The 26,482-nt window shown below is 39.8% G+C and overlaps 1 protein-coding gene across 2 annotated transcripts; it reads right to left on the reverse strand.

The window, feature by feature from the left end:
* Nucleotides 1–1,751: 1,751 nt before the first annotated feature.
* On the reverse strand, nucleotides 1,752–26,136 carry DCT (dopachrome tautomerase). Of its 2 annotated transcripts, none has more exons than XM_060079920.1 (8): nucleotides 25,842–26,136; nucleotides 17,452–17,751; nucleotides 14,467–14,567; nucleotides 14,167–14,333; nucleotides 11,853–12,032; nucleotides 10,119–10,254; nucleotides 5,250–5,451; nucleotides 1,752–1,930 (listed from the first exon to the last, which is right to left on the reverse strand). In XM_060079920.1, exons 1-8 carry the CDS (start codon nucleotides 26,134–26,136, stop codon nucleotides 1,752–1,754), a joined length of 1,560 nt encoding a protein of 519 aa, XP_059935903.1. The 2 variants fall into 2 exon arrangements, with proteins under 2 accessions (XP_059935903.1, XP_059935902.1); XM_060079919.1 differs by having other exon boundaries at nucleotides 5,250–5,546; nucleotides 10,115–10,254.
* Between the last annotated feature and the right edge of the window lie 346 nt (nucleotides 26,137–26,482).

Raw genomic sequence — 26,482 nt, forward strand, 5'->3', positions numbered from 1 at the left:
ATATCTTCATTTTAAGATATTTCTATTTTGGTTTAAAAACAGGATGTAAAAATGTGTCCCCCAACAACCCTGAGTTCAGAAAGTAAACCTGCCAGAGTGGACCATGTTAATAACACATTGCTGAATTTTCCATGAATTCTATTAAAGGCAGGCATTGAGATCTGTGCATGTGGCGCCAGTTAAAGAGGTCCAAGCAGGGCTTCACCCCATGAAGGACTCTGGGCTGTCTTGATTCTCCTCTGCTGAGCCTACTCTCAGATATGCTTTATGAGACTCACTCAAATTCAGTTCAGATTGAGCTCTGTCCATTTCTCTGGCTTCTGCAGTCTTATTCCAGGGGATAACACTGGGTATTGGTAAATCTTGCACCCTGTAGCCCCCCCATATGGAGAAGGCTCCAGGGTGCTCTTAACCCCCATTCTTTACACACATCCATTGCAGTAGAGAGGAGCTGAGGTGAGCAGACAGAAGGGCCACCTCTGTGGCTTCACCCCTACTGCATGGATACCAGACATGAACAGATGAAACTGCCTTAAGATCTCAAAAACCATTAACTCCTCAGAAGTAGGGATCATCTTGATAAGTCTAAACATTCTCGTGAAGACTGCCTCATTCTCATCTCTCATAATCTCATGATTACTTAGTGGATCATAACCACTTAATTCTAAATTGTCATATTCTGTATGGATGGTTTGCTTTTAAATGATAAGACTCAATTCGCATTTGTAAGTAACGTCAGTACAGGGCAGCATTAATGAATTTAAATTCAACTCTTAAAAATAAGCCAAATGCGTGAATAAGTTTTCATTTGAGGCTCCCTAGCAAAGGAATTGGTTTGGGGTCAGCAAATGAGCTGAGCAATGGAACTCTCCAATTGTCTCATCATGTTCAGGATTATAGGCTCACCAGCCTTCTCCAGTCAGACTTTCCTGGAAAGAGTGACTCTATATTTGTTAATAAGTTCAAAACAGTATATTAATCAACCAGATTAATTTAAATGAATTTAATCCCTCATCTATTCATTTACCACTATAGGATCAATGTTTATTCAGCCATTGACTCTGGTGATAGCTCTGCTGTTAAGAACTGCAGACTCTTTATAAACTCTGTAAAGTCTAATTTAGAAAAGAGAACCAAATTGATCATTCATTCATTCATTCTCCATCCTGTATGGAAAATAAGGCCTATTTTCATCTTCAAGGCCATTTTAACAAGAGAACAAGAGAAAAGAACCTGCAGGAAGATGATCAGCAAGACACCTAAAATCATAGATGTTTACACCTAAAAGAGACCTTGGAGACTCATGTAGCGCCTGCGCCTTCCTGCCCCCATCCCTTTACAACTGAAGACGTGTGGGCTGAGAAAGATTGAACCATGATCTTGGCCAGCTCTCAAATTACACTGACCTGCAAATTTCAATGAATCCACTCTATCGATTTTTTGGGGTGCTCTCAGAACACGAGGAGGCTTAATCAATATGAGGAATTATTAACAAATACCACCAATCATCATCAGCTCTACCTTCGTTTGATGGTAGAGACACCCTCAAGCACTTTAGCTTGTTTGTTAGATAAACAAGGCAAACCAGAAACTACAGCTAAGCAGCTTCCGTATTTGGGATCGTCACCACAGCAGAAGGATCTATGCCAAAGATCTTCAATGAAAGGAAAAACAGTGAGGGTTCGTTTGCTCACTGTCAGGGTCAGAACTAAGCCTTGGCCAGCCTCTTCCCTAGGGTAAGGCGTGAGCATCTAGGCTTCTTCTGTGTATCTCTTGTTGCTTAATTGTGTCTCCATTAAGGGTGTATATCCTTTTTGAAGTCTTCTGTATTGAAGGAAAAGCAACAGTGCAAAAAGACCAACGAAAACCACCAGCATCCCCATAACCACTGAGAGGGTTGTGGTCCAATCTGAAGTTTCTTCAACTGAAATTAAAGCAGAAGAGAAGGGTCTATGACAGGGATTTTCATCGGTTGAATACTCTTAGAAAAGGGAAGAATAAACCTATTAGCCTTTCACATGCACTTTTGTTGATAAAGCAAAACTACACGGGCTGGAATAAAATTTATCTTCTCCTTCCTTACCAACTATTTATCATATCCACAATTGTTTTTCTGGAGGAAGTGGGAAATGGCATTCCATTATTTGAATGTAGATTATTGCATTTTAAAAATTTCTTATGATAAATACTTATACAGAATAAACCCTCCAAGGAAGTAGATAACTACTTTTGTGAGTTAGAAACTCATTTGTAAAAAATGCATGCTAAAATGGTACCAGGGAACTGCAAAACATACAACATTCAGGTCTAGAAATTCTTCCATTGTCTCTTTTTTATGGGGTGATAAGTGAGTAAGACATATGAGATTGGCTATTATAACAGGAGTCATTCAATAGCAAGAGCAGAAGGAATTTGGACCCATTTAAATAGTTGTGAATAAAATCTGAATCATCACACGATAAATCCAATCCTCTATTCAAATATATTTTATAAGCACTTTTCCACAAAATTAATGGATTTCATTTTTTGTTGTTTCCTTAAAAATTATCATATCCTTGGCCAGTTGTTCTTAAATTCAGTTTCTCTGAACTGGGTTCTTGTTCTATACTCTACACTTCTCTAAATGTAAGATTGTCCTTCTAGTTAGTTCCCTCCAATCCACAGAGGACCCTGACTCATCACAATGGTGTTTCTCCAAGAGGATTTTAATTTGTCTCTTCCTGCAGCAATCTGGCAGGATCTATTGCCATCCTCATCTTCTTAAAACACAGATTTTTATTCTGTCATTTCTTGGTTCAGGAGCAAAAAATGATTGCCTTTGTTATTGTCCAAACTCCTCTGCTTAGCTTTTTTTTAGTTACTTATTATTTTTTAATTGTGGGAAAATACACATTACATATATTTTACCACCTTAACCATTTTTAAATTAAGTTCCGTGACATTAAATACATTCATTGTGCAGTCATCACCACCATCCATCCACAGAACTTTTTTCTCTTGCAAAACTGAAATAGTAATTCCTCAACCCTCCATTCCCTCCCAGCCCCTGGTAACAACCATCCTACTTTGTGTCTCTATGAATTTCACTACTCTAGGTGCCTCATAGAAGTAGAATCCTAGTTTTTGTCCTTTTGTGACTGGTTTATTTAACTTAGCATAAAGTCTTCAAGATTCACCCATGTTACAGCATGTGACGGGATTTCCTTCCTTTTTAAGACTGAATAATATCCCATTGTATGTATCGCCCACATTTTTTTATCCATTCATCTGTCATTGGGCACTTGGGCGGCTTCCACCTTTGTCTGTTGTGAATAATGCTGCTATGACCAGAGGTGTACAAATATCTCATTACTTGCCTTCAATTCTTTGAGGGTATATATATGCCCAGAAGCAGAATTGCTGGATCGTATGGTAATTCTACATTTAATTGTTTGAGGAGCTGCCATATTGTTTTCCACACAGCCTACGCTAACATTCCCACCAGCAGTGTACCAGGATTCCATTTTCTCCAAACCCATCAACACTTGTTACTTTCTGCTTTCCGAGTAGTAACCCTCTTAATGGGTGTAGAGTGGCATCTCGTGGTTTTTGCCCAGCTTTTAAAGCGCTCAGTAACCAGGCCCTTCTCTCAAATCCAACTTTAATTCACAGTTATCTACCCAAGCCTTCCACTACAACCAGACCTTCTTCTCATGGTCCTCTATATAGACTACGTGTCTTTCACAGCCCTGTTCCTTGGCCTTCTTCAATCTAAAATGCCCCCTTCTTTCCCCCTCACCTACCTAAGACCTACCAGCTCTTTAGTCTAGTTCAAGACCCAGCTCCTTTCTCAAATCCCTCTCTCCTTTCTCCAACCTTTTGTTATAGTTATGTCTCCCCAGGCAGGATTGTAAATATCTTTGTCAAACCAATAAATGAATGTAATTTGTATCTTCTAATGAGTTAGTGCATTCTGGGCATATTTAGACTCTTGGTCTGTACCTGTTAATTGGCTGATGTCAGAGGACATGGAAGCATGGTCAAAATGCACATTCCAAACTTTCTGATTATTATTATGTTCAATTCCAGAGAAAATAGAAAAGTTTCAAAGAGATATCCTTAGCTGACCAAAGAACAGAAACTTCAAATCAGTAAGGGGAACAAGCTGCAGTAGATATAGAACTGGAAGGAAAAAGAAAGGACAGGGTCCAGGGTCTGAAAGGCTTTGAAAGTTAGAGAGAGACAGAGAGAGATACGTGACCTCAGAAATCATCTTGATTACTTTGCACCAATGGGGAAACGCCACCAGCAGATAGGCCGTATGTTTTTCAGCTTCTTGACAAATTTAGAGATTTTTTAAATTGTTTTACCTTCCTTTCTCAACCTGTCCTAAGATTCTTTAAATGGCACATGGCGCTATACTGGGGCCTAGGCAAATAAAAAAAATATATGCCCATACATACACTTATCAAAATATCCTCCCATATTTTGAACCAGGTGGAAAAGCTAACAAAAAAACCTACAACTTAAAAACATGACTTCAAAAAATTCATTAAAAAAAAAAATGTACACATGAAGCCCCGTGCAGCCCAATCTATTGGCAGGCCATTGTCATCTTCACAAACCCATTCAGCAGGTGTGGTACTGGCTAACTGGGGGAAAAAAAAAATTGGTCTACTTACAAACTGATGCAGGGGTATAAAACAAACAAACAACGACAGCCTGTCTTTAAAATTTTGATAGTGTATTCATCATAGATTTTTTTGCATGAATTTGGGTTTTTGAGAATATTACTCCTTAGCTCAATTACTGAGTTTTTGGCCTGCCCTTGAACTTTGTGCCTGAGGCACGTGCTGCACCTGCCTCACCATAAGCCCAGCCTTACCTTCAGTTCCTGCTAGTATCCATTCATGGGTGGCTAGTGCATTTTGATTTTATTGCTTAGGCATTTCAAACCACGGCCAGTTTTCAATTAATTCAAGTAGAATTGTCAAATCGGGTGTAGATACTTTCCCCGTGAAATAAGTTCTCTTAACAACTTTCAATTTTCTAAAACAAGAGTCATCCAACCAGTCCCTTTTCTGATGTTTAATTGGTAGTTTAAAGGCTCATTTTGGTAAATATAGATACTCTATAAAATTGCCAATAAACTTAACTAGACCTGAGTACTTCAATTTAAGGTCGTGGTTTACACTAAAAAGAAAGGAAAAAGGAAAGAAAGCTTCTTTAGAAGATGAACGAATCACGCATTTAGAAGTTGCATTAGTTACCTGGCAGATCAATGGCATAGCTATAGCCAAGCTGGTCTGCAGTTAAAAAGAGTTCCTCATTAGTCACCGGAGGGAAGAAAGGAACCATGTTATACATCCGATTGTGACCAATGGGTGCCAGCTCCTGAGGCCAGGCATCCGCAGGGGGATTGAACCTTTTCATCCACTCGTCAAAAACGGCATCAGTAAAGGAATGAAGGACCTGCAAGACAGTTGAACACAGTGTTAACATTGATAGGTCTGTTCCAATCAGACCAATCTGATTGGAACTTTCTCGAAAATGAAATGGGGTTGGGCCTCTCCCGTTGCGGAGCGCAGGCTCCGGACGCGCATGCTCAGCGGCCATGGCTCACGGGCCCAGCCCCTCCACGGCATGTGGGATCCTCCTGGACCGGGGCACGAACCCGCGTCCCCTGTATCGGCAGGCAGACTCTCAACCACTGCGTCACCAGGGAAGCCCAAAACAATGTTATTTTAATTACTCAAGATATACTCTATGACTTTTTAAGGAAGATAAATATAATAGACCCATTTTTAAGTGCTTTGCTCTTGATGAGAGAAAAGCAATGTAAGTGCTTTGCTCTTGATGGGGGAAAAGCAATGTCCTATATACTTCTTTTGTAAAATTTCAACTAAACTCATACTAACTCAGAAGTATTTTATATTTGCTACTATGACCTATTAATTTTAGTAATTTTATTGCAGCCTAGAAAAGTAGAGTCCGATAAGGTTTTACAGGCTTAACTTAGTGTAATCCATTAGATCTTTGTTTTTAGAAACTCATTTTCTCTTTTCTTGCTTTATGTTCTTAAATTCCTTTCTTATCCAAATGATTGTCATTGTTAAGAAATACAAATAAACAACAAGGTTTTACTGTATACCACAGGGAACTATATTCAACATCTTGTAATAATCTAATAACCTATAATAACTATAACGGAAAAGAATCTGAAAAAGAATATATATACATATACATACAATATTGTGTTAGTTTCAGGTGTGAAGTAAAGTGATTCAGTTACATATATAATATACACAATATTATATGTAAATAAATTGACTATAGCTCAATAAAAAAAGAAAGAAATACAAATGGTAATAAGGCTGCTTGTATATCTTAATTCCATTTAGAATTTCAGCATATAAGGTGAAGAACAGACACATGAGCTATTCAGTGAGTACTAACCATGCAACCTATGAGTCTCCTAGCTACTGTGGAATTGAAAGAATTATAACTTGCCAAATGTAACTTTCTAGGAGGACAGTATCCAAATACACTTTAAGAATATTATCTTTAGGAATTGGGAAGAAAGTTACTAGTCTCTAACATAGTTTCTTTTGTGGCAGTTAACTATTTAACTTTATAGTCTATTGGTTTCCCTCTTTTCTTTCTTTTCTAGGTTATACCTGCATTTAATATTGAAAACAGAACTACTTAGCATTCCTGTGACTTAATATTATTTTCCATGATAAATGTGTGCATTTCCTTCAATTACCTTAAAATTAGAATTTCAGAGATCAGTTCAGAGTTCTTCCTGCATTTTAGCATTATACCTTCTTATACTCAATATTGCGATCACATACAACTTTGTATTTCTCTTGCTTGAAGAGATTTCAGAAAAATAAATTTAATAAATGTTATATGCAATGTTTTTGCATAAATTGACTCATGAATTTGAAATTCCAGAAGCTATAGCTCTGTTAACTTAAGTGCTTTAACCTGGCTTTCAATACTGTTGAAGCTGAATTGGCTTCAACATGAAACTCTTTGTAAACAGCCTAAAGTAACTGTGAGTTCTGGACCTGGTGCCAAAACAGTACTCCTTCTGTGCCTTCAGAGAAGGTCTGCGGCTTTTTGTCTATTTATATATACATAACTTATACCAAAGAAAACAAAATTTTAACTATTAAAGGTATTAAAAGTAATGAAGACAAGGACGATTAAACATCTAGTGTCTTTGAACTACATGTAAGTCACGAAATTCCTCATCCATAAAGTCATAATATGGCTTCTAACTAGAGCAGGAAGAGAGAGATGACTAAAGAGACATCTGTACAGCAGAGAAGACACTGATCCCTTCAAGATGGGGTTGGCAAACTAAAGCCTGCTGGGTAAATAGGGCTCGCAGCCTGTTCTTGTAAATAAAGTTTTATTAGAACACCACACTTGTAGGCAGCTAGGGGAGGGGGATCCCTGCTGGAAAAGAACCAGATACAGCTTTTCGACATAAGAGAGGCCATTTTAAGCCTAAGCCGTTTTGTGATCTAAGCCTGTCCTCAATGCTTGCCCTTGAACAGGCCTCAGTAATAACAATTTTAAGGAAACAAAAGAACAAACTGACTGTTATCAGGCAAGAGAAGTAACTAACTATAGCAAAGACAACAAATTAGTTGTAAAAACTCTCAGTTCCGTTTCAATGGTAAAGATTAGCCTGAAGCATGTTCTTGAGCTGTTCTGAAGAATCTAAACCCCCCTCTAGCGCTCAACCACCTGATCAGTGGAACCTAGGAGATGATGATGTTAACCTTTTCTGACTTGTGACTTCTGACTTGTGACTTGGACTCTGTCGACCTTTGCCCCAGTTCTATGCTGAATCTCCTCTGCACAAGCCCCTTCATGAATATTCATGTACCCTTAGCTTAAAACTTCCCCAATTTTGCTGTTCCGAGAGACACTGCTTTGGGAAATATCCCCAGTGTTCTCCTGAAATATCCCCAGTGTTCTCCTTACTTGCTGCAAGCAATAAATCCTTCCTTCTTCAGACCAATCTTTGGCTTGGTTGTGTCTTTTGGCTCGATGTCTGCCAAGAGACTGAACCCAGTCTTTGGGTAATACACTCACTTGTTCATGTATTGTCTATGGCTGCTTTCATGTTACAGTGGCAGGGCTGCATAGCTACAACAGAGATCATCTGGCCTGCAAAGCCTAAAACACGTGTTATCTGGCCATTGACAGAAAAATGTTGTCAAGCCCTGCACACTTAGTGGGTTTCCTCAAAATAAGGACATAAGATTTGGCAATCCTTGAGATTTAGGATTGGAAATCAAATTACTAGCAACTACAGAAATGTAAATCAAAACTACAATGAGGTATCACCTCACACCAGTCAGAATGGCCATCATCAAAAAATCTACAAACAATAAATGCTGGAGAGGGTGTGGAGAAAAGGGAACCCTCTTGCACTGTTGGTGGGAATGTAAATTGATACAGCGACGATGGAGAACAGTATGGAGGTTCCTTAAAAAACTAAAAATAGAACTACAATACGACCCAGCAATCCCACTACTGGACATACACCCAGAGAAAACCATAATTCAAAAAGAGTCATGTACCACAGTGTTCATTGAAGTACTATTTACAATAGCCAGGACATGGAAGCAACCTAAGTGTCCATTGACAGATGAATGGATAAAGAAGATGTGGCTCATATATACAATGGAATACTACTCAGCCATAAAAAGAAATGAGATTGAGTTATTTGTAGTGAGATGGATGGACCTAGAGTCTGTCATACAGAGTGAAGTAAGTCAGAAAGAGCAAAATAAATACCATATGCTAACACATATATATGGAATCTAAAAAAAAAAAGTGGTTCTGAAGAACCTAGGGGCAGGACAGGAATAAAGATGCAGACATAAAGAATGGACTTGAGGACATGGGGAGGGGGGAGGGTAAGCTGGGATGAAGTGAGAGAGTGGCATGGACATATATACACTATCAAATGTAAAATAGATAGCTAGTGGGAAGCAGCTGCATAGCACAGGGAGATCAGCTCGGTGCTTTGTGACCACCTAGAGGGGTGGGATAGGGAGGGTGGGAGGGAGATGCAAGAGGGAGGAGATATAGGGATATATGTATATGCATAGCTGATTCACTTTGTTATAAAGCAGAAAGTAACACACCATTGTAAAGCAATTATACCACAATAAAGTTGTTTAAAAAAATTACTGGCATTACCTTTGGTAGGAGTGAAAGTCTGGGTTTAATCCTCAGTTCGTCAGAGGATTCTGCTGTTCTACTCAATATTTTGGAGTACTGGGTAGGAGTGACATTTTTTCTTATGAATATGAGTTGTATGTACAAATTATATAGTTTAAAATGTGTTTTAATAAAAACTTATTTAGAGACATATGGTGTCAATAGATGTGTAGATAGATAGCAGAGGAGGTAGACATCAAAATGCTTGGCATAATCTGATGGCTGAAATGATAGCCTGAAAAGTGATGTGAGATACCAAGTTAGAGCTAGGGAACAAGGATCATCCTACAGAAGAACAAAGATGGCAATGGAGGACTCCCAGACAAGCCCCCACCTTGTTAGAAGTTGAGACCAATAGTCCACATTTCTGATATTCTGATGACAAAAGCAGCTCATTTTTAGCCAGAATCCTTTGTGAAGTGAGGGAAGCCAGGACCAAACACCAAACAGAGTTTTGGACCTCAGGTACCTGGGCATCATGCAAGGGTCACAGTACCTGCACAGTACTTCCAGCCCATCACTTACCTTCAACACCACTCATCCCACCAATGAAAAATCACTCATCATTATGCTAATGTACGATATGTTATGCTAAATTATGGTATAATTTATAATATTATTATGCTAATTTATGAATCCATCTCTGGACTGTAAACTCCCATCTAGGGTCATTCCAAAGCTAACCATCTCTAAAGTACAGGTTTCTGATGAGGGAACTTCAAATGCTATCTAATCACCCCTATGCTGGAGATTTAAATTAACTTACATATGCATACAGCCCATTCACACAGAGAATAAAACACACGCCAAACCTTAATCTTGTTGTAAAGCACATAAATCCAACACATTATCTAGAAAATTTTTCATCTCTTCTGAGTCTTTGAACATACCACAAAAACAGGATCATTGGCAGCAGAATGTGGCAAAGCATTTGTCCCGTTCAGGAAGGAATGAACCAAATTATGAAGGTTCATCACTTGAGAGTCCAGGGTCCCGTCTGCTTTATCAAATCCTTCCAGGGCATTCCTGAGAGAAATCAGTATGTCAGCGACAAGAGTCATGAATTGAAAAAGGTCCCTTTGTATTGTTTCCAGCCTAGACAATAGTCTTCTATTTTGAGATTGTGTCGGGAAATGGGAGGCTCTGTTGTAGCTAAATAGTTAAGAATTAGCAACAACCTTTAATGAGATCTTCTAAAGAGAAGGGAACTCCTAATCCATGCTACTTCCACACCTGCTCGGTTGGAGTCTATATCTTTTGTGTACTGTATGAAGATTATTTACCATCATATCTGTCTCCCATGCCAGATATGAACTCCTAGAGGACAGAGACTGCAGTTTCTTCAAATTTGTGTTTCCAGGTCTCAGTACCATGCCAAGCACATGGTCTGAGATCAATAAATTTTTTTTGAATTAACATATAATCTTATATTCCTATTTCTCCACTAAATAAATCTGCTGTTTGACTGTAATACATTCAGCATTCTAAACATATCCCCAAATTCCCCTTATCTTTCTCTTTTTTCCCCTCCTCATTTTCAGGAAATTTTCATTGTCCATACCCTAACTCAGTGATCCTCAAATTTAAGCATACATCAGAATCACTGGAAAATAAAAATACATATTTCATGCCCCACTTCCAGAGTTTCTGATTCAGTAGGTACAGGCTGGGTCCTAACAATCTGTGGTTCTTTCTACCTAACTCCCAGGTGATGTCAATTATGGTGGTCTGGGCACCATACTTTGAAAACCACTCGCTTAACTAAAATCTATATGGAATGCAATCTGTGTCGACTGCACTTGTATCACAAGGAAAAACTAATGCATGTTCCTTTTCAAGGTAAAGGTCACCCTTCACCTCACCTTTGACACTACTCTAAGGGATGTGTCCAACCCCAGCACAGACTCTGGGCTCTGCTACACTTGGCACAGCCTCTGCAGTAAGTTCAGCCTACCCTGCCCCTGGCCCCAAATAACACATCAGTTGTATAATTTACACACAGTTGAGAGAGAGAATTCAGTTTGGGAGAAGACCATGAGTCTATCTGCCATTCTTTTTTGGAGCTTCAAAGATGTTTGTTTAAAATCTTATTTATAGCCATACATATTTCTCATCATGCTTACTGTCTTTCTAGAGGGAGAAAATTATTAGCTGGCCTTTAAATTTCAAGTATTGTAATGTCATTGCTGTGCTGTAATCTGAGTTGCATTTAATCTGTAATACTCCTCTGAGATCTCAGACCCCAATATTAAGGTCTATGGTTGACATTTTTTTAAGGGAGAAAAGAAAAAGAAAAATCATGAGCAAATATTTCAAAAATACTCTATATAGTGAGGTGCCTTGGTTCTGAAGACTGTACTTATATGTGTACAGAAATTAGAAATACAAAAGGTGGTTTTGAATGGCTGAGTTAGAAGATATTGATACTACGCTATTAATGATAGTAGGTGGATGATGACTTTCTTGACACTGATGCCTTGTTACCCTCTTCTACCAAGTGCTACCCTATTACTGAGCCTTGATGTCTCCCAACACCTGGATTTCCTTCCAGTTCATTACAACCGCAGGCGTGAAAATCTAAACGTATTGTAAAACGCCAGGGTCGCTGAGCTCAGAGCACCAACCTGAAGCTGAAGGTAGAGTTCTGGAAGAAAGGAGGATTGTCAAACTTCTTGAGAGACAGGCAATCTCGTATGTCTTTTAAAGTTGGCAATTTCTCACTGTTTCTTCCCACTTGATTTCTTCTCAACAAACCTTCATACGTTCCATTACACAGGGTGACCCGGCGGTTGTAGTCATCCAAGCTAAGATGTGTAAAGAGATTAGAAATAATATGCATAGTATCATAACTTTGAGCCCAGTAAAACAATCAAAGTTATAGTCATGGTAAAATTTTACTACAGTTACCTTACAAGGGTCAAAAATTTGTGGTAAAAGTACTGCTTCCAAAAGCAATTATGGATTAAGGATTTTCAAAAACATAGATGCATGAAATATGAATCAACACATAAATAATGAAGAAAAATTACCATTCCGTTGGAAAGACATAAGAGGGTTTACTAGGCAAGACGGTGACTCCTATTATGTGCATCTGAATCTTGAGTAACTGAGGAGAGACCAGGCTAGACTGTATTAATATTGAGCTAAGCCAGTTTGGGCAGAAATAAAGCTAGGAAAGCATATCAGGCAAACTGAAGGCAAATGAAGGTGGTCAGAGTGAAAACACATGAAACTACATTCAGGAGAAGTATTAGGAGAAACTCTGTATTAGAAAATGTTCTAAGGCAGAAGGGATGGTTAACTGGTAAATGGGGATGCTGGGAAGGTCCCGTGTCCATAAGATTATATCCTACATGCCTGTTGGGGCCTGGAATTCCACCATCAGAACAGTAGTTCATTTGGTAGAGATCAAATTTTAAAGATGTTTCTGCGTGCATTTTAATGGGTGAGGGGATCCTACTGGGTGTGTGAGAACAGAATCAGCACACACATGAGGATGAAAGACGCCAGTACCTAAAAACTAGGCAAAAAACAGCCTCCAAAGCAGCCTTTCCCAAGTGTGTTCCAGTGAGATGGTCTGTGAAATAAGGGTGTCAGGGTCAGATAAGTTTAAGCCCCTCTTGAAAAATAAGAACACGGTTACTTATGAAAGGCTCTGAGACATTCTAAAATCTTATAAACCCTTTTAACTCAGCATTCTCTAAATTTATTTGATCAGAGGAATCTCTTTTCACATACCACCCATTAATAGCCCAAGGCACTATGAGAAATGGTGCCCTTATGGAATGACGTTAAGTCATGTACAAAACACTTACTACATCCCTATGAGCACTGCCTGGAGGGCTGTAGGAAAAGCTTAGGATGTAGAAGATGGGATCACAGTGAGCTGGACCTAGACGCCCGAAAACAAGCACATGCCCAGCCTGGGGTGTGGACCACGAAGCTCTGTGCCATGGAGCGGTCGAAAGACAAAGGACAAGGGTTCTAATATAGTGGAGTTCAAAACAGGAGGATCGTGGAGGAAACAAATGAATATAGGAAGACAGAAGAGCTTCTTGGGGAATCTCTTCCTGAGATGTGAGCCAGGAAAGAGAAACAAATTCAAGGAATCACTAGGACAGAATTCTTTGTAGGGTATGAGCTGCTTGTGTGTTCTTTAGTACTTTGTTTTTTTTTTTTCAAATACCAAACATTTGTTGGTGTCACTTATGGTAGAAAAAAGTTTCTACACCAGATACACATGACCCGATTTTAGTACTTTAGAGATTCGTCTCACCACCCCATTTCCTGTTCCCCTCAACTCCCCAGCACCCTATGGCCCAGCCATATCAGACTGCTTCTAGGGACTTTTCTAACTTCATACATGATGTCCCCTCCATCTAGGACACACTACCCTCCCCTGCCTCTGGTTGAGAGATCTGTGCCTCCTTGAAGTCTCAGGATACTCATGTCTCCACCTCTTAAAGACTTTCACTGATTCTCTTCTTGGCTTTGGACATACACCTATTAAAATACTTCTCACGTTATATTGTAATTTGTTTACCAGCCTTCTACCTTTGTAAGTATAAAATGATATTCCAGAGGGAAGCTATATTTTATTCATCCTTGTATTCCCAGCACTATTAAACTGCTTAGAATATGATCAGTGCTTAAGACGTGTTGTCTGAATACAGGAACTACGTCTCATTTTAAGACAGTTGATCTCAAAGTGATGGCCAAGCATACTCAATTCACAAGTGTGATTTCCATACCTCTATTTTTTTTTATTAAAGGGCTCAGGGTTTTTGAAAATCCCACCTCCCTCAGGAAAATAATGTTCAGAAACATGTAAACAGAATCCAACATGCATTAGAAACAGAATTGTAAAGTTATTCTCCATCTCTCAGAAATAAGAAAATACAATCTCTGGATTTCTGCTGCAGGTACACATGTGATTACCTGTCACAGACAATTTCCCAGCTTGAGAATCTGGAGTTTTGACTAATCAGAGTCGGATCATCTTGTCTTGCAGCCCCAAGCAGCTGGTCTGTACACACGTCACACTCATTCCTCCCGGTGGCAAAGTTCCAGTAGGGCAAAGCAAAGGACTCATTGCCAGTGAGGCGCTAAAAGCAAAGGGCATGACCAGTCATTTAATTCATGTCATCAGATACAACAAGAAAATGTATAAAGCAAAGACTGATATGGGTTTTGACAAAATACATAGCAAAATTAAAAGAAACTAATGTTTGGACCAACCTGGAGATCTCTTTCCAGCCACAACAAATGGTAGCGGTGCCAGGTAACGAAGGCAGGGCCTTGGTGTGAGAAATCTATGGCCTTGTATGGGCGCCCTGGTCCTAAAACAATAGGGAAACATGTTAGAGGTCACAGAATAGATTTTTTTTTAAATGTTAAATGTTAACTGGGAGGTGCTGCAGAGCCAATAAGTCCGTGATGTTTTAGTCGGAAAACAACTTTTTTAAATTAATTAATTTTTTTAATTGAAGTATAGTTGATTTATAATGTTTCAGGTGTACAGAAAAGTGATTCAGTTTATATATATATGTGTGTATATATATAAATATATACACACATATATATATATGCTTTTTCAGATTCTTTTCCATTATGGTTTATTCCAGGATACTGAATAAAGTTGCCTGTGTTATACAGTAGGCCCTTGCTCTTTATCTATTTTTTAAGATAAATTTATTTATTTATTTTTGGGTGCGTTGGGTCTTCGTTGCTGTGCGCAGTCTTTCTCTAGTTGCAGTGAGCAGGGGCTACTCTTCGTTGCAGTATGTGGGCTTTGCAGTGGCTTCACTGCAGTGGCTTCTCTTGTTGCAGGGCACAGGCTCTAGGTGCCTGGGCCTCAGTAGTTGTGGCTCATGGGCTTAGTGGCTCCATGGCATGTAGGATCTTCCCGGACCAGGGCTCAAACCTGTGTCCCCTGCATCGGCAGGCGGATTCTTAACCACTGCACCACCAGGGAAGCCCTTTATCTATTTTATATATAGTAGTGCATATCTGTTAATCCCAAATTCCTAATTTATCCCCCCCTTTCCCTCCTGGTAACCATAAGGAAAAACAACTGTTTTTGTCATTTATCTCTCTGAAAGCAACAACAACAAAACAATCTCAGCAGCAACTAGGAGTTTTAGGATAAGTTCTCCTTCATCTCTCGAAAGTTTGATTGACAGCAGAGATCCAGAGAAATTCAGGTCATCTTAAGAGCTCCTGTTATAAATTTAATTTTTAAGCAATGTTTCGTGAAGATAGAACGAGTATCCCCCAAAATAGATCAAGACCTAAATGACATATATTTCTAAAAGACATTTTCTAACCTATTCCTCACAAAAGCATGTATTTATAGGGAGGGATTAATGAATAATAAAGCAACTTCAACTGCACTTAGTCCAAATTCAGCATTTATGTAACCAAAAGGCACTTCCACGGATTCTGCCTCAGACATCAATCAGTTACAACTATTAGCTGACAAGCATGGTCGCCGAGCCCAGAAGAGAGAAAAATACATTCCAACCAATTTGGCTGGCCTCTGGAACTGCCAATTTTAGTGAAAAGCTTTGGGAGATTTAATGACCTCCTTACTGCCTGTTCCATCTTTCTTCTCCCTCTCATAACAGCTTTTGATGGTTATGTAGAAATTTTAGCTAACTTTAGTTCTTTTTCAAAATACCCATGATAACTTCAGAGACATGAACAGAAATGAATATAAATTTAATTCCTAGATGCAACCAGAAACTATAGTTTTCTTTTCCTCTTGAGAGACTACCCTCTCATAAAGCAACAATTCCTCAGAGTGATGACAGGAAAACTGTAAAGGTTTATAGCCAGAAGAGCCTCCCTATCTACCGATAAAGAAAGACAGACGCTTACCTATGAGGCAAGTTTTAAAAAGACACTGAGGGGAACAAACTGCTGTCACTGATATTGGCTACGCAGCCCTTTGTAAATGTTTTAATGCAAAACAGAGTTTAAAGTTCTCAAAACAAAATGATGAGGAGGGGGCTTCCCTGGTGGCGCAGTGGTTGAGAGTCCGCCTGCCGATGCAGGGGACGCGGGTTCGTGCCCCGGTCTGGGAAGATCCCACATGCCGCGGAGCGGCTGGGCCCGTGAGCCATGGCCGCTGAGCCGCGCGTCTGGAGCCTGTGCTCCGCAACGGGAGAGGCCACAAGAGTGAGAGGCCCATGTACCGCAAAAAAAAAAAAAAAAAAAAAAAAAATGATGAGGGGGAATCAAGTGAGGGGGAGTGAGCGATACACACAAGGACAGATGATTTCAAATGAGAATCTTACTATTCAAAGTGAACTCTGTATCTTCATTCACCCTGACCCCAAAGAGAAGCCCCAGAAGTGGGGATAATTGCAAATAGAGCCAAAGCTCAGGACAGCACTGAGCAGAATCTGGACTGGACTCCAGCCCTCCTGGAGCGAACCGGTGGCCATGGCTTTCCCCTGACTGAAAATAACAGAGGATAAAGTTTGATGAACCAGATTAATGACATTCCTAACAGACAGCTCCCATCCCAGGCCCCAGTTTTTAGTATCTGGAAGAGCAGGGTGCCATTTTCTCAAGCATCCAGCCTAACTGTGGTTCAAAGGGCTAAGCCAAGCTACACTGCTGTGGCTCAGCACATGCTTTTCCTTGACAGTTCAACTCCAAAAACTCTGGGAATTACAGCAGTGCATGGGCACCATGAGTGATGACCTGGAAGTCTCACAACTAATACGTGTGAGTTTAGTGCGATACACACTTCCAACACCAGTACTCTAATTCTGCACAAAGAAGCTTCACGTGCGTTTAGCACATGTTCAGTTAATTCCTCTAATTTGAAGAACAGGTCAGAGAAGGCTTCCATGGTCAGATTTAGAAATGTTTTCTTCTGGAATCAAAAGGAATTTGCCTCCACTTCACCAACTCTTCCCTTTGAGGATGAATAGCTTCGGAGAGACAAGTTTAGACCCTGAACCAAAAACACCAACTATAGGAGAGAATATTTTCAAATGTCTGCAGCCAACGTCCAGGGAGAAACCACTGCATTCTAACATCGGGCAGCATCTGATAATTCAATGACTTTCATAAACCTAATTCCTCTTTGATTCCTTGAGAGGTTTTTCTCTTGTCAATTAACTTGCCTGAAAATACTTCCCACCCACCCACCCAACCCCAATCCTAAACCTATAATAAAATACCTTAGACTCAGGGGAAAAAAAGCCTCACCTAATAATGTATCTCTAACGGAATAATAATGGAGCCACACAAAGAAATCATAAATGCTGCAGTTGGCGATCTGTGGCTGGGTCCCGTTGGTCCCGAGCAGGCCTAGCCAGTGTTGCGTGGTGATCACGTAGTCGGGATGCGGCGTGTTCTTTGCGAGGTCTAAGGAGCCCAAGAACTGCTCGCGCTCCTGAGGGGTCAAGGAGTGGATATTCTGCCGGACAACCAGGGGTTTCTTCTGATCGCAGTTGGGGCCAGTCCAGCCAAACTTGCAGTCTCCACAGTTATAGCCGGCAAAGTTTCCTAGTGCATTTTAAAAATTAAGGGATACAAGTTATTATGAAATATTGAGTAGAGTTCCCTGTGCCATAGAGGAGATTCTTGTTGTATCTATTCTATGCCTTCTTTGAATGACCATAGCACTTGTTGTCTGTATCATTTTTATGTCTGTGGTTGCTTTGTGACTGAAAATGAAAAATTTCTATTTGTTCATGTCCTGGCCCTTCCTTAAAAATGTGTTCATTTATGTATTTCATATGTATTGACTACATCTTAGACACCGTGTTAGTTGCTGGTTCTAGATGTTAGTAAAACAGAGACCTTGCTGCTCAAAAGGTCACAGTATTTGTGGGAAAACAAAAAAATGAACAACCTATGTCTCAAAGAGCTTTGTACTTCCCAAAGAGAACACACCTAGTAGGTACAATAAATACATGTATCATATGTAAAAATAAATAGATAAATAAATAATAAAAATTAAGGGAAAGATGGAAAAAGAAGCTTATGTAGTTTGGAAGACATTTCTGGGGTAGAACAGAAGAGAAGATCAATTGCCTTTCCTTACTCTCCTCTTGAAATGTTTGTCTCTCCAAGTGGACTGAACACTGGAGAATTCCTAGAAATATTCCCAGCAAAGAAATAGGACAGGAAATGAATCCATGCTGTTATGAGCTGAACTGAGTCCCCACAAAATTCATATGCTGAAGCCCTAACCCCCAGTGCCTCAGTATATGACTATCTTTGGAGATAGGGTCTTCAAAAAAGTAAGTTAAAATGAAGTCATTGCGGGGAATGATCATTGGCTAATCCAATATGACTGGTGTCCTCATAAGAAAAGGAAATTTGGACACAGTTACCGAGGGAAGATGATGTGAAGACAGGGAGAAGACACCATCAACAAGCCAGCAAGAGAGGCCTCAGAAGAATCCCAGCTGCCGACACCTTGTTCTGGGACTTCAGGCCTCCAGAACTGTGAGGAAATAAGTTTCTGTGTGTCACCCAGTCCGTGGTCCTTTGTTATGGAAGCCCTAGCAAACAAAAACACTGCTGCCTTCCACGTTCCCTTCCTCTCACAGGTCATGCCGGGTGTCCCTTCCTGGGGTTGAGCTGCAGCCTTGGATGTCATCACTGCTGAGTCCCCCTCCCCTGCAGCACATACGGAAGGGCTGATGAAAATAGGTCACTGATTTAGAGAAGGAAGAGAATATACACCAAGCTAAAGGTGGAACCAAAATAAAGAAGCTGACTTCCAGGAATTGAGGTGAACTCCAACATTTAAAAAGCTGGTTTATTTCACAAAGAAGACAGAGTTAAGACAAAATCAAAGGAGGCTGGCAGGTGAATTAGCTGCCATGGTGTCAGGAAGCGCAAACAAATGGCTCTGCTTTGTTTGTTATCACCCCAGGGACTGAGTACTAGTCATACCAAGCTCTAGGCATGTTTCTGATTAGCATCTAAAGTTTAAATTATCTTAGCTTGACTTTTCCCTTTTTAGCCTTGATTATTGCTTTTGGTGTGACCAGCACCTCATTCCTTAGGTAGTAATAAGTTAGAATAAACATTTAAATATTATTGGCGTGAAATGTTGAAACAAAAAGGGATAATAACTCTTATCTCCTAGGGGATGAGAGGGGTTACGTAAAGCATTTAACGTAATGCTTCTCTTCCCCACCCTCCTCCCAGATCTTTTTTTTTTTTTTTTTTTTTTTTGCGGTACGCAGGCCTCTCACTGTTGTGGCCTCTCCCGTTGCGGAGCACAGGCTCCGGACGCACAGGCTCAGCGGCCATGGCTCACGGGCCCAGCCGCTCTGCGGCATGTGGGATCTTCACAGACCGGGGCACGAACCCGTGTGCCCTGCATCGGCAGGCAGACTCTCAACCGCTGCGCCACCAGGGAAGCCCCTCCCAGATCTTTTTACTTGCTCTTCCTTCTGTCTAGAACACTTTTCCCTCACAGTCTCCCTACATTCCTCTTTGCATGGGTTACCTATTCCACATTTAAGCGTCACGATGGGCTCTCTGCAAGGTCATCCCTGGTCCCACACACCAGGGTGATGATCCCATGCTGTGCTCCTATGACACCTCATATTTCCTTTTTCATTGAATTAATCGTGCCAACTGTAGACATCTAGTGGTCTCAGCTACAGGCAACTGGAAGGCAGTTATCCTGCTGCCTAGGCCTATGCTTGGCCTTGTACAAATGAATATTTCTTTAATGAATGAAAGGAGCATAAAGCCACATCACCACAATGGACACTTTAAATATCTTACTATTTTATTTGTCAATTATATGTCAATAAAGCTGAAATTTAAGTTTTTTAATTAAAAAAAGGAGTATAAAGCATGTAGTAGATGATTCAATAAGCCTCAGTTTTCTTCTTTCTTTCTCTCCCTTGTGAATTAGAAGGAAAGGCAGGCCCTGCAAATAATTTTGATAAACTATAAGTAGCAAAATAGATGCAAGTAAAACATACTATGACCATAGTAAAGAGAGGGTTATTTGGATCTCTAAAGGAAAAGAAAATTTTCCAATAACATGAAAACAGAACGATTAGCATGTGTCCTACGTGAAGAAAATGCACAGGCCTCCTTCTCTGTTAACCCAATGGATTTTTTGATGGTTAAAGAAAAAGTCCTTAAAAATATCATAAGTAGGAAGAATTTTTTTTTAATTTGGGTTCTATGCTCTTTGTAACATACAAAATACTCTACTACTCTTACACAGCTTATTTGTATTTTCCTGTTTCAACACCAAATGAGAACATAAGTTTAAAAAAAAATACTTAAAAGGGAAAATTCTACTAGTCCCAAGACTGAAAATCAAGTTCTTGAATAGTGTGCATTAAACATTAAAATGTATGTTGATCACTGGAGTGAAGCTATTAAATATAAATTATTTAACAAATATTTATTCAACAGCTACTACAGTATCAAATGCTATGCAAGGTACTTCAGGCTTCACGGAGCTTGGCGTCTATTTATTTTCCCATGGGGTACCTACTAAAATTGTATAATATCTATTTTTAAAACATCTTTGTTTAAAATGTATCCCCTACTTTGGCAGCTTCTATAGGAATAGAGTATTTTTTGAGAAGCAATTGAACAAAATGCATGTGAAGAATACTAAATACCTAAACTTCCAGCTGTTTACCTACAGCCAGGTGATTGGAGGTGAATGTGTAGTCATAGCTCTACCATAGAAGAGCAATTCCTTCCTCCAAAATGCTAAGAAATAGCACACACACATTTCAAAATAGTAAATTCGATACATTGCTAGATTTAAAGGCATAAAACTTGTCTTTGAATTTTGGGGTCTCATTATTAAAATTGAGTAATTCATAACTTAGGCCATGAGTTTTAAGATCTTTGCATTTTCTCTACCATGTTTCTTTTTGGTTGCTAGAAACTAAATTACCAATAACTAATTATCTCCCTCATTCATTTATTCAACAAATAATTTATTAACACCTAATACCTAAAAGGAGGTCAAAACTAATCATGCCCTGCTCTGTGCACCCACAGCTTTATGTACATTCATGCAATTGCCACATGTGGTAACTTTGGACTTGACCTCTCAAAGCCTGTCCTATTGGAATAAGAGTTCTACTTCATCAGGTTCTTATGGGAAGCAATCATGTTAATATAGAGTAGTATTGGTACATATTAAGTTCTATATGAAGTGTTCCCATTACTAGTTTTACCAGATACCACTTATCAAGTCGTATGGTCTAAGTATTTGTTTTCATACTTGTCTTACTCATCCATTACACTGTGGACATATCAAAAATTATGTTGGGGTTTCTTCCCCTTTGTACCTGAAGGGCCTAACATAATTGGTGCTAAATAAACATTGATTGGGTGGCTGATGAAGGAGTCATGAATAACTAAATAAAAGGCATTAAGCCCTAGAGGATACAAATATAAGGCACAGTGCCTTCATCTAGTGGGACGAGGAACATGGGTGGAATGAAATATCAACACAAGTCTAACTGTGGGAAAAGTGAAAACAAGAATTAACCAAACACCATGAATGACAAAAGACAAAATGATTAATTCTGACTCAGAAGACCAGAGATGCTTCACAATTATGTTGAACAAAGACATCTCATGAAACCAGAGTTGCCCCTGAAAAGCAACGTAGAAATGCTAATAAGAAAGCATTTGTGTGGATTTGAGCTCACCTATGACCCATAAATGTATTTGATAAAAAATCCCTTTTCCAGCATGTCTCAGAGAAAATATACCCCACAGCTCTGCAGTCCGATCCCTTTCATATTTGAGCTTCTAAACCTGATTTAAAGAATTTGTTAAAATGCTGAAGACAACTGAAAAGTGCAATAACATAAAAGCCTAGCACACAAAGTGTTTATTTCTTTAATTTAGATTTCCTAGTATTTCCTAACATCAACTTAATGAGTTAAATTTTTCCATTAATCCACCAATAGCAGCAGCCAAGATATAGATATAGATATAGATATATAGATATATAAATGAATGGGGCCCTTTTAGAAAGGATTGCATTATCTCACTGGGAAATGGAGAGAGAAAAAAGAAAGGATCCCTAGATATCAGTCTATCACTGAGTATGTCCTTGAGTAAAAATTAAATTTAAAAAGACAAAGTCTTATACCTACTTAGGACTGGGGAAAAAGTGGAAAGAGAATGAGAACAACCAAACAATGCACATTACATGAACTGCATCAGCTCAACCTCCAAAGGCTATTAGATTAATTAAGCTTAAAGACCACCAATTAGTGAATTTACAAGGAGCTCTAAATAGCCTATTCCTTTTAATTAGAGATTCTATTATATTAATAACAATACTTTATACTCACATGAGGCCTTTCATCTACAGAGTTCAAAAGGATTTTACAAATGTGGTTTCATCATTATCCCCATTTCCGAGATTGGAAAATGGAGGCACTTAGTCACTTGTACAAACAAGAAGTTCTCAGATAATTGTTCGTAAACCATTTGGTGCACATATTTTTCAAAAATCCAAAGACCCAGCTGCAGCTGGTCTATGCTCAGCAATGCCAACTGGCAGACTTAGAAGGTGAATGGCTAATGCCAAAGTCTCCTGAAATTTACCACTTCTTGACAATTAAGTTCAGTAATTTTGGGGATTCAATTTATCCCCACAGAGAATAGAGAAGTTCTCTCTAGAGAATATGAGCACATAAGTTCGGGGGTTTCTTTCCCCTCAGAGTTTGCATTTATTTCTTTTTACTGAGTTAAAATCTTTTACCAACTTCAAGATCGTGGAGACTATGGGTTTTTGTGTGTGTGGTTTTTTAAATTGTGATAAGAATAGCTAACATGAGATCTATCCTCTTAACACATATTTAAGGGTACAATACATTATTGTTGACTCTAGGTAGAATGTTGTACAGTTCTGTTGTGCAGAACTCTAGGACTTATTCATGTTGCTTAACTGAAACTTTATGCCTATTGATTAGTAACCCTCTACTTCCTCTTCCTCCCAGCTCCTGGTAACCACCATTCCATTCTTTGATTCTATGAATTTGACTATTTTAGATGCCCCATATAAGTGGGATTATTCAGTATTTATCTTTCTGTGACTGACTTATTTCCTGAGTATAATGTCCTCTGGTTTCATTCATGTTGTTGCATACTGCAAGATTTCCTTCTTTTGTAGGGCTGAATGGTATTAAGTTGCAAATACATACCACTTGGCGAGGATGCAGAGAAATTAGAACCCTTACACACTATTAGTGCGGCTGTTGTGGAAAACAGTATGGAGGTTCTTCAAAAATTAAAAATAAAACTATCATATAATCCACCAACCCCATATCTGAGTATTTAACCCAAAGAATTTCAATCAGGATCTCAAAAAGATATTGGCATCCGCATGTTCATTGCTGCATTACTCCGAATGGCCAAGATGTGGAAACAACTTAAATGTCCATCAAGAGATGAATGGTGTGTTTATCTTTCCACTGAATTAACAAAGCTCAAGGTCATCAACAGTCTGGCTGCTAATATACATTTCTTCATTAATAAATTTTGGGTAACACCAAAAGAATCCCAGTGATTCTATTTACAAAAGAATTTTGAGGCTACCAGAGATCAGGTTTAACTTCTGAAGACTGCCTTCTAAATCATGAAGAAATTACTCTAAGAAAGTAAGCAACTCACTCTTTAGGGAGAATAAACTGAAAGACGTGTGTCTTGCTTTGAGGCATATGACACATCACGGTGATTATTATGTATACCAAATAGCTGTCCAGCTCAGTCACTAAGGACCTAGCCTGGTACGCTGAGGCTCAAAGACAAAGACCATCTAGCCAACATGAGTGGAGCCATCCAAAGTTGGGATGGAAAGAGCTATGGTCCTGAGTGAGTCTAGACAGATCAAATCCTGGAGGAGGGAGATAACTTAGGTCACTGTGACCCTAATTTACTGCCATTTCTAGAGGAATATTTATAACCATACCCTCAGGACAGGGTCTCCACTTTTTAAAAAACTTGCTAGTCAGGTCAGAAATATAGAGTAGATGGTGATAAGGAGAGTTAACAGTTACATCTGAGTTCCTAATGTCTTCTGCCCCCAAGATTCCATAAAATGGAGATTCCCAACCTTTGTAACTTGTGGTACTCTATCATTAATTGACCTGGAAATAAGTTTTCTAGAAGAATTTTTGAGTCATGGACAAAGAAGTCACTGTGTAGTGTGGTTTCCAATCCCACAAGTAATATGAAACCTGCTGCATCTCTTTAGACTGAAAAATCACGAGGATCTACAAGATAATGTCTACAGAAGCAAATGCTCAACTAGCTTAGAAAAAATGAACAGCATATATTCAACATGCTATTAAAAACTTTTTGTCACAATAATACCCCAAGACAAAACAGTTCCTTTGAATCACAGAATTAACAATATGACTACAAAATGATTATAAAGCCAGAATTTTTTTTCTTTTCCATTATGGTTTATTACAGAATATTGAATATAGTTCCCTGTGCTAGACAATAGGATCTTGTTTATCCACTGTATAAAAAGTAGTTTCATAATTTAAGTTTAAAAAATCTGATATCATTCCTATATCAACATCACAGCCCTTTGTACATTCCCTTAGTTCACCTTTTTATGTCCTTACATAGCTCAATTATCTGTATTTTCCTATGTTCCAGCATCATATAAGAACATCAATAAAAACATAGTTTCAAAAGGAAAAAACTCTTGTGCGGCTAGACACTGTAGAACAGTTTCCAAGGGCTTTGCTAAAGTTACGGCTTATGTTTTTTGTGTTCCACATGCCCTGCCAGCCTTTGAGTGTTTATCACTGCTGTGCATGTTTGCTGAACACTGGAGGGGAGGCCTGCTAAAGAGGATTTGAGATGGCTCAGAAGAGCCGGAGGATTAAGAAGTACACAGAGATTTCAAAGAAACAGGTAATAAGAGAGACCAAGGTCTAAAAAAGAGACACTGAGCAAATTTTGAAATGCTCACATCAAACCCAGGTAAGAGTGAAAAAAGCCATTTTTATCTAATAGCCAGCCTCTCTTCTTCAGCTCGCGGAGAAAGCTCTGTCATGTCACATCTCTCCGATGCTGGCAAAATTACAACCCAGTCATAACCTTCCCGAGCAAGACGTATCCTGCTTGAGACCTGTTGAAATCATTAGGAGCGCTGAGACTCGGACTACAGAACACCTATCCTCGACGTCTGTCTTCCAGATGCCAAGCCTCACCCACCACCCTCTTCAACAGGTGCAAACCCATTTCAGAAGGAGAGGGCACTGAATCCATCGTGAAAGGACTTGCTCTGAGTTTCAAAGCTGACTCTTGGGCTCCTTAGCTTCCCCCTCCAACAGACAAGCCCATGGTGTGTCGGCATGCGTTCATATAACCAAGCTTGACCCACAGAATATTTACTTAGTGTTCATACCTAGATATACAAAGGGTGTGAAGAGTATACCAAGACATCAGCCTTACTCAATTCCCTGCCTACGATGGACCAACTTGGTTTGCTTTTCAAAGCCTAGTCTAAGCATCTCAAGAGTCCCATCTCTCCCTTGGAAGGAGCTCCTTTCCCAGCGGGCCTGCCCCACCCAGCTGGGCGCATGCGCACGTCTGCCCGCCTTCCTCACCTGTGCACCTGCAGGTCCGGTCGAAGAACTTCCGTGGCCACCGCTCTCGGTCGTCCTGGTTGTGCAGGACGTAAGGGCCGCTCCAGGGCCTGGTGTCGGTCTGCACCTCCGCGCACTGGCCCCGGCCCTCCCGAGAGCCACAGACGTCGTCCGTGTCGGCGCCCAGTGGCGGGCAGCACTCCTTGGCCTGCAGGCTGCCCACCGTCATGCAGACCCGGGGGAACTGCGCCCGCACACGGGGTGGGAGCGCACAGCCCAGGCAGCCGAGCAGAAGGCCCCATCGAAGGGGGCTCATGGCTTTATATTCGGGAGGACTCTCTCTCGCCTTCCACTCCTCACCTCTCTCCTGCTTCCTTCTTGTCTTCCACTCTTGAGCTCTGGAGCATTCACCCAGTTTTGGATTTTTGACTTGCAGTTTGGGGGGTGTATTTTTGTTTCGCGTTCTATTCCTCTCCTCTTGAAAAAAAGATCCACAAGAATTACAGAACCTGCCTGTGTGCACGTGTGTACGTGCACATGCACAGACTACTTTATATGACTCAGATCACTAAAACGAAGTTAATTCCATTAGAAGCACCTCTAATGGCCAGATTTAATGAGGGTAGCGCTTCTCACCACCTTCCCCCGTGAAATCAGGCTTT

Source organism: Mesoplodon densirostris, chromosome 17 (genome assembly GCF_025265405.1).
Source record: "Mesoplodon densirostris isolate mMesDen1 chromosome 17, mMesDen1 primary haplotype, whole genome shotgun sequence".
Lineage (NCBI taxonomy): Eukaryota > Metazoa > Chordata > Mammalia > Artiodactyla > Ziphiidae > Mesoplodon > Mesoplodon densirostris.

Excerpts from the sequence above, each read along its gene's own strand:
- DCT (XM_060079919.1), bottom strand. The coding sequence starts at position 26,136 with ATGAGCCCCCTTCGATGGGGCCTTCTGCTCGGCTGCCTGGGCTGTGCG. Across the intron at positions 12,033-14,166 it reads TGGGAAATTGTCTGTGACAG|CTTGGATGACTACAACCGCC; the intron begins GTAATCACATGT and ends TACACATCTTAG. Across the intron at positions 10,255-11,852 it reads AACTCTACCTTCAGCTTCAG|GAATGCCCTGGAAGGATTTG; the intron begins GTTGGTGCTCTG and ends GATTTCTCTCAG.